Here is a 16,894-nt window from a genome sequence, read left to right on the forward strand (position 1 = left end):
ATACATTTTTAACACGTTGTATCCAGTTGTGGCATGACTTTGTATTCATTTGGAGTGTTTTCACCTTAGCTACTAACTGAAGCACAGCACAGCAGAGATCAGATTGTGTTAGTTGCAGTTAAGTTCCACTGAAATGAATGTGAAAAGTTAGTAGTGACTAACATAAGTCTCATTGATAACCCAAAACCAAATGTGCATTACCAAACCATTTCACATTTTTTTTATTCTCCATTTTTCTAGGTCTTTCATGATGATCTTTGAGTAACATAAGCATATTCAGATGACTCTGGGGAATTTTTCACTTCAATGATGAAAGGATTATCTAGCAGCCGCAGCCACCATCATGGGGTTGCCTGTGAACCAGCATGTGACTCTCTGGTACATCACTCTGAGAGGAAGCCATATTTGTTAAATCCTGTGGAACATCATCCTGCAGATCACTCTTACTACACTCAGAGGAACTCTTTTCAGGGAGAATGCATGGTTCCCTACAACGATCAGATTGCTAGCAGCACGTTCCCTCGGAGACATTACAATTCCCATAATGAGCTTAAAGATGAGTGTGCTTTGGTGCCACACGGAACAGCCAATAAAAGTAATCGCATTCCTGCCAATCTTTTAGACCAGTTTGAAAGGCAGCTTCCTATAAATCGAGATGGCTACCATACTTTGCAGTACAAAAGGACTGCTGTAGAACATCGTAGCGATAGTCCAGGGAGGATCCGTCATTTGGTTCACTCTGTTCAAAAGCTTTTCACAAAGTCTCACTCTCTCGAAGGCCCATCAAAGGGAAGCATCAATGGAGGCAAATCAAGCCCAGAGGAGACACAAACTATGAGGTATGGCAAACGTAGCAAGAGCAAAGACCGGCGGTCAGAAGGAAAATCCAGGTCAAATGCTTCAGGATGGTGGAGCTCAGATGACAACCTAGACAGTGATGTTTGCATTTACCATGGACCAAGTGGGGTTATGACTATGGGGAGATGCCCTGACCGTTCTGCTTCTCAGTACTTTATGGAAGCCTACAACACTCTCAGTGAACATGCGGTGAAGCCTTCCAGAAGCAATAATGATGTCAAATGTTCCACTTGTGCAAACCTGCCAGTAAATCTGGATGCTCAGTTAATGAAAAAAAGCTCTTGGTCCTCTACGCTGACGGTGAGCAGAGCCCGTGAGGTTTACCAAAAGGCTTCCATGAACATGGACCAGACAGTGGTGAAAGCAGAGACTTGTCAACAAGAGCGGTCTTGCCAGTATCTTCAGGTACTGTATGTGTTACTGCTTGCATTACTTACATTGCCTCTGGTTCCAAATATGCCTTACACTGAGATGAGACTCCAAATGGGGAGATGAAGGTGGAAGTTAATGCAAATTATGAATAAATCTGCATTTTGGTTGCTAAGAGTCAGTGTTAAAAAGAATGGATACAATGAGGAACTGGTTCACTTTCTTAACATGTGAAAAGAATGAGAGCTTTCTGAATAATTGGGGGGATTAAAAAGGCACTCAATACACACAATAAGGCACAGCAGGGTCACAAGGGAGCTAGAGGTAGTAAGCTTTCATTTAGCATTACAATCTCAATGAACCTAATATTACCAGAACAGACATTCATTAGCTTCTATAATCTTAGGATTTGCCTTCATTTTATTATTTTGTGATGAAAACTGGAGCCCCTTGGAACACTTAGTAATGCAATTCTGTTTTGTACCCTGTGAACCAACCTACTATCCATTTTTGTCACATACAGAAAACCCTTACGAAATAATTACATGAAGTGATCAGATTGGTGTATCTAGCTGTTATTCCTTTAAGAAAGAGAAAGCTCTGACTGGAAAAAAAAATGCAAAGTTGAAAGACTGAAATTATTGAATGTTCCGATTATACTCTTTAAGAGTACATCACTGACTCCCTCTCAAGCTGTTTGCAGTTAATAAAGCGTCACTATTTTTCACCAGTATTGTATCTTTAAATGTCAAGAATCAGATGTCTGCTCTTGGAGCTATCATACTGCCGGTTAATGTTTGTGGCAAGAACGTGGATCAGAAAATTAACACAGTTTCAGGCTTGCAAGATCTGTGGATTGCTTTTTATGAATTTTATTTTGAAGCAGAAATGGCACACCTGACTGTGCATGGACAGTGGAGTAATGTCAAACAAAGAAGAGAAAAGACCATGAGGAAAAAAGAGGTTTGATCCAAGATATCCTTATTGTTGTTGTTGTTTAAAAATAGTGAATGATTGCTGTGCTGTTCAGTTTACCTTGCTATTTAGCTCTATTTCTATGCATCATATGTTGCAGGGTACTTTTCTCCTGTGCTCAGCTTTATGGGGTATTTTGGATGAGTCTAGAGTCAGGTAGAGGAGAGGATTCTACTGTCCTCTGAAAAGGTCCAGCTTAGTTGAAACCTAGGTGACCTACAAATGAATCTGGGGTACCAAAAGAGGTTCAGCTTTTAATATATATTTTGAACACCAGTTTACATCCAAAATTAAGAATTATTTCACGTAATAATGTATGCATGTATGTCTCTGTTTATACAGAATTCCCTATACATTAAAAAGTAAATATGAATGCTTCCCTGCACATATCTCTGTGTTCATATAGGATTCCTATACATTAAAAAGTGGGAATCTAGGGGGATGTACTTGAAGGTAGCAAAATAATGGTACTCGAGCAGGGGAGGACGATGTTTTGGATGTCAGGTCAGAAGACGATTGTAAGACTCTTGTTTTTTATTAGCTCTCTTAACATCAGGCACTTGGCACTTATAACTCTTGACCCAATATGTGACCAGGTGGTGGGAAAGGAAGTGAAAAAATTATACCAGCTTCATCTTTGCATGAGCCCTTCCACGGGGACTTTGCAGATAATATTTGACAGGAATAGACTTGTGAAGTAGAATTAGAGGGCATTATCGGTGTCTGCATGGATAAATGTCCATCAGTCCTCTAAAGCGTTATGCAGAATGGCTAAGTTTACATATTTATCATGCTATGTCTACCTTGACTTAAATTAGCACTTGCCAAATTCGAAACAAATCACCATAATGTTGATATATTAGGATTGTTTTTTTAAAAAAGAAACAAATAAATGCCCTGAACTATTATACATGCTACTAAATCCTGAATTTCAGTCAAATAAAAATGGCAAGTTGAAGAGGCGTTACAGGAGCATAGTTTCTCCCCCCACCAATTCTTTAAAAAGCCATACAAATGTAAAGTGTGCACACTTAAAAACTCTTGCATTGCTCATCCTCTGTAAGGTGCCATGTGTACAGTGATGATGATGTACAGATGATGCCAATGGGTTGTAATCAACTAAGTTTTCTTCTCAGTAGTCCTATTGAAATTAATGGACCTAACCTAGTTCATTAATTTATGTGGGTCTACTCTGAGTTTTTAATGTTTGATTGTTTATATGTGTGTTGGAAGCCACCCAGAGTGGCTGCGGTATAAATAATGTTGTTGTTGTTGTTGTTGTTGATAACTTAGTTGAATCCCACCCAGTGCTCACATAAAATGTGTTGATCAATGAGAATTCTTAATTTTTCAAGCAATACGAAATTCATCTGGAGGGGGTAACATCTAAATTGGATAACTTTTCAGCACAATGAAAAACAATGAATCAATTTAAAAGTTTAAGAGGGTGTGACCTCTTGGTTAGGGCAAGAACAAAGAGGCTAGCTCTAATATTCAGTTGGTGGGTGTCTTTAGTATATAGAAGGCACAATAGTGGATGGCTTGTGTGTATGTTGCAGTAGACTCTATATAAACCATTTCCCTGCATTCACTCAATAAGAACTGCTGGATGAGGCAGGGCAGGTAAATCTGAATCGCGAGCAATTCCAGAGTACTTTCCTAGAGTATTTCCAGAAAACTTGTGTGGATCTGCTCAGGGACATCGCAAGGGAGGTGCGGGGGTTGCAGTCCGCCCTGGGTATCATGCCTGGTGTGTGTGTGACAAAATATCCCTGGGTGGATTGGCGTGGCAGCACTCGCACCCCTGGTGGGCGGATTTTTGCAATTTGTCTCCAATGTTCAACAAAACCGCTTGACCGATTGCACTCATATTTTGACACAGAGTCAAATGTGACTATGAGAGCAAACCCATACCATTTTTAAAGACAGATGTCACACCTGGGCCAGGTAAACCCCAAAAACCACGTGTTCCAGAACTTACAAATCAGAAGAAAGTGCATGCTGGGAAAAGAACCAGGTTGCAAACCAGTGCCCTCTAGCGGTGGCTACACTGGTACTGCACCTATAAAACCTTCGTTTACATACTAGACCGAAGCCTTTACAGACTAGGCCGAATGGAGGTACTGAGTCGCCTGGGTGAGGGTTGGGGAGAGGAGGGGACGGGATGGGTCAGAACACAGTGGGATCAGTCACAGGGATAAGCTGGGGGGAGGAGGGGGCTGGATATGTCATGGATCAGCACAGGGTGCGGGGAATCACAGGGATACATACGCCTGTGTAAACAGAACACGTGTAAAACAGGGGGACTCAGAAGGTGAGTGGAGTCTGAAGGGGGACTCTGAGGCTCCATTTAACAGGCTGAGCCACAGCAACGCGTGGCAGGGCCAGTTAGTTTGGTATATTTTGGGATGAAAAAAAATGCTGCCACTATTATTTCTAGCTGGATTTTTGTGAGTTTGTTAGTGAATTTCTAAAACGAAAAATTTGGGCCCTTTGGCTGTCTAGATATCACTCCAAATCCTTCCCCAAACCTGGAAGATATTATCCCTCATCTCAGACATAACAGAGGCTGATTATGAGAAGTCTGGGGTGATGTACTCTGATGATGAACACAGATTATTGCTTCATGTTTTCAGAACTGCACCATGCATTGCAAATATGTTCTGCTGTGCTCTGGGTCAAATGAAACAATCACTTTTTTGTCCATTGGTTGGAACACTTTGTTCTCTTAATTTAAAGGGAAAACATGATTTTTATAATGAAAAGTTGATTTTTAAAAATATTTTTGGGGGATGGGTGGGACAGAGGAGACTGCATACAACTAGAAGCAAGTTTTCCTAACATTAAATAAGATAAATAAAATAAGTGTTATATAAAAATTATAAATAAGGTATCTGAAGAAGTGTGCATGCACACGAAAGTTCATACCTATGACAAACTTAGTTGGTCTCTAAGGTGCTACTGGAAGGAATTTTATTTATTTATTTTTTGTTTCGACTACGGCAGACCAACACGGCTACCTATAAAAATTATACTTGTTCCTCCTTACATGGAAGCTCTTCTTCCATTCATAGATGTGAGGAGACAGTGGCACTCTACACATGTGCAATGGTACAGTTTTCTAAATAAGTACTATACAGGTTATTACCATGATGCTATGATAGCTGGGTACAGTACTCTCTTGCAGTTCTTCTGATTTTAACTTTCTGATGTGCTCTTCAGTCTTCTTCACATACCTGCCATGGTTGTTGCTTTGGCTTTAGCCTGTCCCTGTCCCCCTGTCCCTTCTTCTGCCTTCATAGCCTCTTCTTGAGTCCCTTGCCAGTCCTCTTCATAGTCCACCAAAGGCTGTTCAACTGACCCCAAACAATGCAAAACCTGGCCTTATATACTGTTCAGCTGGATCTTCCAACCAATCGATTTGTTTCTGAAAGAATTCCAAGCCATTGTTGTGGACCAATAGATGTGAATGGAGTGTTTACCAAATGGCCAATCATAAACTGATGTTTGGCTGGTACAGCTCTTACAAAGGCCAAGCATGTATACTTCTGCCATCCCCTTAGCAACAGGGAGCAACTGTGACAGTTCACCTGCCAGTTGGCCTACTGCTAGTAGACCTTGAATATTTTGTATATTACATTCTGTTCATGTTTTGCCGTGTATTTTATAATGCTGCTTTGTCTCAAATGTCTTTTGAAAAGCAACTTACGAATCTGTTCAATAAATAATCTGTTACAGCCAGGGGTCAGGGAACTGCTTCAGAATATGGCCGCTTGCTTTAATATAAGAACTTGCTAGTCTGACAATTTCAAACTGGTGTTAAAAGTTCATTACTGGCTTCCATACAAATCTTCCATACAAAGGACCATACAAATCTCTTGGTTAGTTAAAAACCTTTTCTGAGGTCTTGCTTCAGGTGTTCCTGAGCTGAGAAGGCTAGCAACCAAAGGTGTGTGTTGGCCACTTATGAAGCGTTCATTTAGTGCTGGTTTGTGTTTGTTTTTGGTCCCCTATTCTATTTTCCCGAACACCTTTCCCTCCTGTCGTTGCTATTTTAACTTTGAAATGCGACTTTTATAATGTTCAGTATGTGGACTGGGTGGTTATAAACCACTCTGAAGACTTGGCAGGGAAAAGCTATATGAATAAATAAGTATAATGGTGTCTCCCAACTATATGAATATCATAAACTCCTACCAGGAAAAGTAAAGTGTTGACCTTTGTGGATAATAATGTTGTTGTTGTTGTTGTTGTTGTTGTTGTTGTTGTTGTTTAGTCATGTCCGACTCTTCGTGACTCCATGGACCAGAGCACGCCTCTGTCACTTCATTATCTAAGCCACTGACAGGAGCACTATGGTGGGGAGCAGGTCTCTCCTCTTTCAGTTAAAGACAACTCCGGGTGCTGTGGGAACAGGGGCAATATGTTTTTTGTGCTCCCCACCTGAATAAAGCCATGTTGAAAAGAGTGGAGGGAACATTGCTGCCTTCTTTCCATTCTGAACTGCTTCCGTCCAAGCTTTGGCCTTTGACCAAGCTTGCAGCTTGTTTACTTTAAAACAGGTTCCTCCCCTCCCCCTCCCAGTAGAGCCCATATACAGGGCCTTACATGCTCTGGGGAGCCATTGAAAACTGAGACATTTTTTTATTTTACCCCCCATGCTGTTTAGCATCTACATGAAACCACTGAGTAGGGTAATCCAGAGTTTTGGAATATGTTGTCAGCAATATGCTGATGACACACACACTCTACTTCACCCTTACATCTGCAGGTGAGGCAGTGGATATGCTGAACCATTGTCTTGCCTCATTAATGGAATCGATGAGAGCCAACAAAGTGCACCTCAATCCGGATAAGACTGAGGCACTGTAAGTGGGTGATTCCCTAGGCCAGATGGATGGGAGATTGTCTGCTCTCGATGGGGTTACACTCTCTCTGAAGGTGTGGGTACATAATTTAGGGGTACTTCCAGGTGTGTACCTGGGGGTTGGCAAAATGCCCCCTCCACGGTGCAGACCCACAGGGGATGCAAAAATCACGCCAGATTGCTCTGATAGAGATTGCCTGGATGACACTTGCCTTGGAAGAATTTGAGATTAGGGTGTGGAGGGGTTGGGTGACCGGATGGCTGGTATTGCTACCACCATCTTTTTGATGCCCGCTTGTCAACTGGGTGCAGGGGAAGGAACCCTGGAGGCAGTGGTGGAGGCTTTTCACTCCTCCAAGCCTGTCTTGACACCACACACACACACACACCTGCTCCCTGAGCTACCCTTCTGTAGTGAAGGGTCCAAGTTGTATTGGGCGCAAACAGCGCACCCTTTCTCTTACGTTCCCCCATGTCTTCTCCATCTTCCCAATAATCCTGCCCCAGTTTTTTTAACTGGCAAAGTTCAGTCAGTTAAGCCAGACATTTCATCTTGCACAGTGATGGGATTAGAAGGCAACTTTCCTGACCTGAGGCTGAAGAAGTTTAAAAGGTTTCATGAAAGTGCATCCAACGAAGGCCTGTATATTCCTCCTGAACAGAGCTTTAGAAAAGAAACACCTACCGGTAGATACAGTTTATGACAGAATCTTAACACAAATGAAGCCATACTATGAGGCCATGTCAGCTATATCATCAGAAGTCTCTCTCTCTCTTTTGTCTGGAAAGAACTTGAAGAATCTGATTTTAAGTGAGCTGGGAAAAAGTGCTGCTGATTTTGGACTTCACTACTCATTGTATGTAGATATTGTGGAGCATGTGTCTGAATTGGAAGTGTTCAAAGCACAAGTGCAGGAGCTGAACAAGGAATCAGAGTCAGCAACTCCCCTGGATTTGCTGAGCTCTGTCAATACAAGAGTACTATCTGGATGATATTTCTCCAAATATCAAGACTGCACTTTGAATTATGTAACCTTAGTAGTGATTGTGGCATTTTGTGAATGCAGCTTTAGCAAGCTTAAGTTGATAAACGATTATCTCCATTCTGCAATGAGCCAAGAAATATTGTCCAGCCTTGCCCATATTATCCATCGAACACAATACAGTGGTACCTTGGTTTAACAACAGTCCAGTTTAAGAACGATTTGGTTTACTCCACAAAACGGAAGTAGTGTCCCAATTTTAGAACTTTACCTTGGTCTAAGAATGGAATCCAAACAGTGGAAGGGCACCAGTGGAGGGAGGCCTCATTGGAGAAAGCGTGCCTCGGTTTAAGAACAGTTTCAGTTTAATAATGGACCTCTGGACTAAATTAAGTTCATAAACTGACGTACCACTGTAATGGGTCTTTTCTGCTGTGATTCCCCATTTGTGGAATGCTCTCCCCAAGGATTCTCGCCTAGCACCTTCATTACATATCTTAGACGTGCTGGGGAAAGATAGCATATGTAGGTCAAAGAAAAATAAAATTAGTCTTTTAAGTTGTTGGTTATTCTGTGGCAGCAAGTAACCTTGTACCATTTTGTTGCTGTCATTCATTTAAAAGATGTTAAAAGATTTAAAAGATGTCATCATTATACTGGATATGCTTCCATATGAGTAAGTATGGTGTGGACCCTTTTTAGATGTATAGAAAAATATTTATGAAAAGCTTTAAAAACTGTGCTGTGCATGTGGAAAGTTTATGATCACTACATACTGCTAGTAGATTACAGACATCTGGTTAGGTGTAAAAATTAAGGGGGGAAATTAAAAACTCTTCCATTATTTGAATGAAAAGCCAGACCAGATTTTGGACATTCTCATCCTCTTTGCAAACTTTTAAGAGATAGAAAGGACAATCTGGTTTCACCAGCATTAAAAATATCCAGAGAAAAGTCAAATGCTTTTTATTTGGCAGCATCATGATAGGGAATTCCTAGAATCAATCCAAAATAAATTAATCAGATCTATTAGCTTTTCTACTTCACACTCCAGCTTGATAATTGGGTCAGAGGTACATCTTTTATCTTTTGCCTTTGAAAAATATTGGATCATTATGAAGTGTTACTGCAAGCTTACATGTAATGGATAACAAGATTGCCGACATTATGGATATTAAAACATTGCCCCATCAAAATGTGATCAGTTAAACTTGATTGAGCAAAGCAACAGAGATCATTTATCAACTTGGATTTTGTTACTTGTGGCAATCTTATCCCTTGGCCACCAAAACTTTGTAAAGGGTGGCTGTACTTGTTTTATATACATTCTAGCTAATTTGCTACAAAACGTTTTAAGATTATATTGTATTAAAATCTCCAGGAATAACCCAGTCAACATGCAGGATATATCTGAAGAAGTGTGCATGCACACGAAAGCTCATACCAAAATAAAAACTTAGTTGGTCTTTAAGGTGCTACTGAAGGATTTTTTTTATTTTACTTCGATCCAGACCAACACGGCTACCTACCTGTATGCAGGATATAGTTTACATACCCAGTGATAAATTTGTAAACCACAGTGTTGTGTCACAGCCAATAAAGTAAACTATGGTAGGATTCTTATTCCAAACAAAAACCTTTATTTCTGGCTTTATTTGGCACTTTGTTGTGTTGTGATTATATTTGTTCTACTATTTTATAATATAGTTTTTTATTTAAAAAATGTTTACTTTAACAATAGCTAAAATTGGGTGTTCCTTGTTTAACTAAGAATGAAGGACTTGTATGGTTTAAAGAAGTGGTTGTGGATGCTAATATTGCTGTGTTACACATTTATTTATATTATGTTCCTCTTATAATTATGTTGTGTAGAAAACATGAACCACTATACAGGACAAGTTTGGTCTACTGAATATGTCAGATGCTGTTGTATCACAACATCATATGAATTAATTGTAGTATACAAAAGGTAGCCACGTTAATCTGCTGCATATGGCGTATGCTTTATGTATTAGAGTAAACTTCATCAGATGTCTGAAATGTAATGCTCAGTTGCAGGTATAGATACACGTTTTGCGGGTAGAGGCAGTGTATACTGTGAGGTCAGATGGACAGGAAATGCAAAAAGTACAGGGACTACTTGGTTACAGCTTGAATGCATGCTTAATAGCACAGTCAGTGGAGGCTGGTCCACTGGGGCTACAGGGGCATAGTCCTCCCACCAAAAAGCGGTTTTAAAGAAAATCCTCCCCCAAATCTCAAAGCCACACATTTTCCCCTGTCCCACATACATTTTATACTTACCAGTACTTGATCTGAGTGGCATTTCTGTCAATCGCATGTTCTCTGGCCAGTCACATACCCTCCAAATGTCCTGCTTTAAGCGGGACATCCCGGCTTCTGATCCCAATCCTGGATGTCCCATTTTGGCTTCTATGCTCCGGGCGCTTTTTGGTTCCTCGCTGTGACATGAGTCAATTGGCTCACACCAGAGCACAGAACCAGAAAACGGCTGTGAAGCCTACCATGCCCCATCGCATCGCTACTCTTCTTCCTCCTTCTGTCACAGCAATTCCGGAAGCTGGCTTCTGGAAATAGGTCTGCTGTGCCAGCAGAGGAGGAGAAGGTGGCAGCAAAAGGCAGGAGTCGGGGCGAACGGCCTGAGTGAAGGAGCACAGAGATGGGGGGGGTGAAGGTCGTGCTGCCCTAAATCTGCCTCTGCAATGTTCACTACAGGTGGCTGCCTTTAAATGCAGTTTAGAGATTACAATTGATAAAAATAGGCTGCCAGGATGATAACATGAGCCAGGTTATCAAACTAGATGGTATTACAGCTATAATATCCTATTCCCAATTTTAAAGACTTGCCCCCTTTTCCTCTGGCCCCACACTTCAGACTACTGTTGCAGAAGAATCTCTAGACATGCAGCAGACTCTCTCTCTCTCTCTCTCTCTCTCTCTCTCTCTCTCTCTCTCTCTCTCTTTGGGGGATGCTGGGAAGAGTTAGGAAGCTCATGTTCCACCCACTCCCCTCCGTGGGCAGATCCATGGATCCAAACCAATCTGTTCTATCCTTGTGTCTTATTACAGAGTTTTTCTAAATGTTCTATTTTATTATTGTTGTGTTCCTTACAAAAAAATAATTTGAAAAGCAGAGTATAAATACCTTTAATAAATAAAATTTAACTTTTCTTGGATATTAAAATTTATCTTACCAGCATATAAATATATGTTCAAAATTATCAATCAGATTGACTAAGCTGAAGTAGATCACCATTAAAATTCCACAAAAGTTAAGTGGCAGATTTTAGAAATACTTCAAAATGTTGATGTGTTTTAATTGGGAACATCCTGTATATGCTTCTAAAGAGTGCTTGCATGTGCTACAAGACATGATTACCTATCACCTGCAATGGTTGACAAAAGCTAACTTGGGTTTTAAAATGTTGTATAGGAAGCACCTCATCATACAATAATAATCAGTCAGACATTTCTGATCATTATTTCTCAGAAGGTGATCACTCTCATGCACTTACATGTGCTTTCTTAAATTCTTGGCTCACATGACTTAAAATTCTCCTGTTTTGAGAGTGATCAAATACACATGTCTAAAATTATAATTATGTTTCTTCAGCCCCTTTGGGATATTTTGGCATCTTAACAGTAAGCATAAATAGTAGCCATTCTATTTGGCTGAATTAATGTATGTTCATGATAAAAGACCATAACAAGTGAAATTCAGCAAATGAATGGTGTTGTAGTGCTATGTAAAGCAGCCATAAGTTCAACTGAGAAATCCCAAATTGCATAAGTTTGAAGATCTGCACAGAGCAGTCATTAAGCATTGTTCTTCAGTTGTGTAATTTCATTTCATTAAGTATTTGCATACTAATAGGAAGCTTTGGTTACATGTCTCCCATTGTGAGTGATGGCCAACCACTCCCTCCCTCCCCAGACCTAGTGTTTACTTGTAAACTCACCCACATTTGCCTTGGCAAAGCCCAAAAGAAGCTTAAATGCTCTCGGCTGCAATAAACTATAGCAATAATGAGATGAATAATGAATGTATTTTGCCACAAGGACAGTCTATTTGCTTTTTCGCCTTACAAGGTAAGCTCATAGTGATCCTAAGACTAGGGCAACTTTTTTCCAAAAAAAATTAGAAGACGTTGCTATGTATTTTACATTTCATTTATGTGACTTTATTATATGTACTCTTGCATATAGTTTTATATATTTTTTTTTTATTTTTTTGGCTGCTGATGTAACTATTTGATTTTATCGGCACTAAACCAACATGAAATAGTGGAAGATGAGTCCATGCTTCTTGTCCTGGGGGATATTATTAAGCCATTGGCTGTTGATGGTATTTCATATGGTAATTTGTCTATTGTGTGTAACATGAAACCAAATAGATAATTTGAGCAGGCAGTAGAGATTTCCTTTTACAATTTTCATTCTTGTGAAGTATATTATAAATTTATCAGTACATGTATGCTATGAAAAAGATTTTACAGTAAGTGACCAATTTTTATTTTGGAAAATGTGGACTATTAAATGCTTTGGTTGACTTAAACCATGTGCTAGTACATTAACTCTGCAATGAGTCAGAAAACACCACAAGAAGACTGTACATCAATTTCTATTAATGCTCTCTTGAGGGGAAACCGGAATAGTCTCAACGCAATTTAATAAGGGATCAAAACAATATTTTAATAAAGCTGCCAATATTCATTTTTGAAATTTAATACAGCTATTTAATCTGTTAATTTTTAGCCTTACTTTTCTCTCTATTTCTAATTCTTTTTTTCTGCCAGCAGTACTATAGCCCTTTTGTAATGTACTCTGATTTTAATTTCATTCTTGCTCTAATAAGCTAGAATAGGAGTGTTGAGCTAGAATCAAGAAGACCCAGATTCATGCTTTCTCAGCTTAATCTATCTCCTAATGATCCTTATGAAAGATGGGAGGTGAAAACCATGAGCTCTTTGGAAGAAGGGTAGCTTAAAATGTTATACACACACTGACTCTTAAATTCAGCCAGTGTTAAGCGGCTTGTTTTCCCCATTTTTCTATTGGTTTTCCAGCAGTCACTGCTTTAATTAACCTGTAAGGGTGAGGATAACCAGGGTATGTCTGTCAAGGGTCATAGCCAGGACCAGGACCCGCTAATAAAAGATAATAATAATACAGGATCTGTGTTCTGTAGTGTAACAATCACAGAGCTGAGTTTGGGGGGGGGGATACAGATACATCCAACAGCTGGCTGCTGTGACCATGTTACATTGGTCAGTGGCCAATAGCTTCTAGCTACTAACCTTTATTATTGTTTGAGGCGGTATCCTCATAGGAATCCATAAACTGAAGAGGAACATAGGGGCCATTTTCTGTGCCATTCTACAGGGTTCAGGTAGTTTAAAGAGCCTGGTGATTCAGACCAGAATTAAACGCAGCCATTCCCAGTGCATTGCCTCCTGGGTCTTTCTACATCCCCATTTCCCATTATTTCTGCCCTCCAGTGTTGTGGGCCTGGCTTATAAAGCCTGGACAGTGGTTTTCATTAGCAACCATTGGTTTCATGATTTTGCCCTCACGGCTTTTTCAAAGCCAACTGAAACTGAGAGCTGTTCACACAAAAAATCCCATCCCTTGCTGTGTCCATACTATCTGCTTTATTTTGGAACGGTCCACATTTGGTCCAGGTAGCTACTGTGTATGTTGGAGTTTGGTGAATAAATTGCAGCAGTGTACAAAAACAGTCTGGTGTGACTTCTCTTGAGAGGATAAAAAGGCACAGTATCTCATGACAGACACACCCATTCTGAGTATAGGTTTTTACCTATGTTCAAGATGGAGCCAATAGGTTAACACTACTAGCACATGCTGTTACAGACCCAGTTTGTAGTGGAATTGGGTTGTGAACTTTAAACAACAGCCTTGCTATGCATGCCAGGGTTGACCAGATCTGAGACACTTAGCGCTGGATCTTTTCTTTGCAAAAAAGGGAATGCAAGAATACCAGACAAGAAATGAGGGTTTATTTACTGACCAAATGTTACAGCAAGGATGTTCTTTCCCTAATGAATAACCCTGGAAATGAGGGATAGAGCACACACACAAAATGTATACTCATACAAGTACACATACCAATTGGTTTTCCTGGTCTTCTTGGTTCTGCTAGGGCTTCTCCTCAGTTGGCTTCTCCACACAAATTGCCTTCTCCAAATTGATACTGAGACAGAACTACCTCTTTATACACATGGGGTGGTGAAGCACTCTCCTATACCACAGGCTCTAGAATGCCACTGGGTTGTGAAAGTAATATAGCCCAAACCCAAGTTTGTTCCAATACTTTCCTCTTTATGATGTGCATGATAACATCCTGCCTTTGCATAGGCCCGAAGTTTAAAGCAGCAAAAGTCCAGAATGCTGACATTGCCTGTCTGCTAAGCCAAACTTGCTTTTTAGCCCCCTGTAAGCAAAACTATTCACACAAAGACACACACACATGTAATTGTTTTGTACTGGTTGCCATGCAGCTACTGAAGGTTGGACTTATTATTATTATTATTATTATTCATTTATATGCTACTCATCTGACTGGGTTCCCCCCAGTCACTTTGGGCAGCTTCCAACAAATTAAAACACAATACGACATCAAACAGGGCTGCCTCCTAGAATCTTCATATCTTAGATATCTGCTTAACCAAAATTTTTATAAATTAACTATTTTGGGTAAAAAGCATTATAAGTCTCCATGTAAGAACTGGCTAATGAAAGCTGTGGCTACTCAGTTCTTTTGTTTTTTAAGGAAATCTTCCACGCATGCATTGGAGAGTCATATTGTACAAGAATGACATGTTCTTTAATTCCAAGGAACAGGGCAACCACTCTTCATTTAGAGCTTTTTGAGTGCATCCAGTACTGTAACATTTACAGTTTACAGGTAACACTAAGCCAAACCATGGCTTAGCACAAATGAGGAAACATGTAGATTCCCATACCCCTGCCACTCATGAGCCCTGGTTTCGACATGACGCTGAGCCAAACCGTGGCATAGACCCAGACAGAGCAGCAGCACCAGCAGGTCTGGAGGAAGCACCCACACATTTGCTCATTTGTGTTAAGCCATGGTTTGGTTTAGCACTATTTGCAAACTGGGCCTATATTTTGCAAGCACTCCTCTTGCTTTTAGAGTAGCTCTTCTTTCAATATGACCGAATTTTGTTATAAACTGAGAAAGAAGAGGAATTATCTCTGCTAATGTCAGTTTTGCATCATCCCATGAAGCACACAACAGTCTCCAAGTGCGTCACACTTGAATAGTTATGAGAGGATAAGGATTGTTTGATTTGTTGGATAAAGGGAAATCTCTCCTATACAGGTCTTGAGAAAAGCTAAACCAATTTTCTCTGTCTTTGTAGCAGTACCTGCAATTACGTCACTTTCTTAGCTAGACTCGCATCCAGCAGGCAACCAAGCACCCACTCACTTCTTTTGAATCCTTCCCAGAAGCTGCTGCTTCTTCAACTAAAGCTCTGACATAATCTATTTATAATACCCTCCAAATGCCGTTTGCAGATCACAATCCATCGTATGTGGGAGCGAATCTTTGGAATAAGATGTTTGGTGTTGTATCTGGACCTATTTTGCAGCCATATCAATCAATCAATAAAAATACGAAGGAAGAGCAGTACAAGGTCGCCAGTAGGTGCCATATTAGCCCTGCAAGGCTTCATCCAATATATATCCAATATATATACAGTAACTACCATCAGTATTGTTGGAAGGGTATGTGGATAGATAGGTTCATACTTTCACTTTTGGTGGGAATGTCAAACAATGCATGGGTTTTTTTACTGTGAGGAATTTCTCCACATTCCCTTTAACTTCTAATAAAACTATGCTTCTTCATCATTTTGGATCTAATGACAAGGTATTCCTGCACAAAGACCTTCTGAAGCAATTGTTTACAACAGCAGTCACGTAGAACACACAATTAGAGGATGCCCAAACAACCTTCTAAAGAGCAGTAGAGTAATATAAACTTGCTCCCAGTTTTTAAAGATGTTATAATGCCAGGATTTCTGGTTTGTTTTTGTTTTTCCTATGTGAAGGCACTTCAAGCATTTGATCATTTTCCAATTATATACAACTGCTTATATGTACTTTTTCCCCTTAATATTATTTGGCTGCATTATTTATACAAGTGAATACTCCACATTTAGTGTGCTTCTCTTTGGTTTTGCTCTAAATGCTGCACAAGCTCCCTCATGGTATATTAAAGGTTGTAGTCAGCTCTCTTTCTTCCCTAAATTTAAAAAAATCCTTCCAGTAGCACCTTAGAGACCAACAATGTTTGTCATTGGTATGAGCTTTTGTGTGCATGCACACTTCTTCAGATACTAATTTAGATTCCCTAAATTAGTTAACTTGATATACTGTTAGGTGTGCTCTTCCTTTTTGTTGCCTGTATTTTTAACTTTATTTCAAAAAAAATTAAAAAAAATCCATATATTATTATATGGAGATTTTTTTAAAAAGCATTGCATTTTGTTTGTATTACAGGTTCCTCAAGATGAATGGTCTGGGTATACTCCACATGGCAAAGATGATGAGATCCCATGCCGGCGAATGCGTAGTGGCAGTTACATCAAAGCCATGGGGGATGAAGACAGCGGGGACTCAGACACGAGCCCAAAGCCATCTCCAAAGATTGCTGCACGAAGGGAGAGTTATCTCAAGGCCACCCAGCCATCGCTTACAGAACTCACCACTCTCAAGTGAGACATTTTAAGAAAGAACCATTATTAACAATAGTGAAATTCAAACTATGACCATT

The 16,894-nt window shown here is 40.0% G+C and overlaps 1 protein-coding gene across 1 annotated transcript in view; it reads left to right on the top strand.

The window, feature by feature from the left end:
• Positions 1 to 250: 250 nt before the first annotated feature.
• Positions 251 to 16,894, top strand: part of DLGAP1 (DLG associated protein 1) — a 104,940-nt gene continuing 88,296 nt past the window's right edge. Inside the window, exons 1-2 of the mRNA XM_035124393.3 lie at positions 251 to 1,263; positions 16,621 to 16,835. Of these exons, the coding sequence (XP_034980284.1) occupies positions 307 to 1,263; positions 16,621 to 16,835 (1,172 nt within the window). The 5' untranslated portion in view covers positions 251 to 306. The remainder of the gene's footprint in view (positions 1,264 to 16,620; positions 16,836 to 16,894) is intronic.

This window comes from Zootoca vivipara, chromosome 8 (assembly GCF_965207765.1).
Source record: "Zootoca vivipara chromosome 8, rZooViv2.hap1.1, whole genome shotgun sequence".
Taxonomy (NCBI): domain Eukaryota; kingdom Metazoa; phylum Chordata; class Lepidosauria; order Squamata; family Lacertidae; genus Zootoca; species Zootoca vivipara.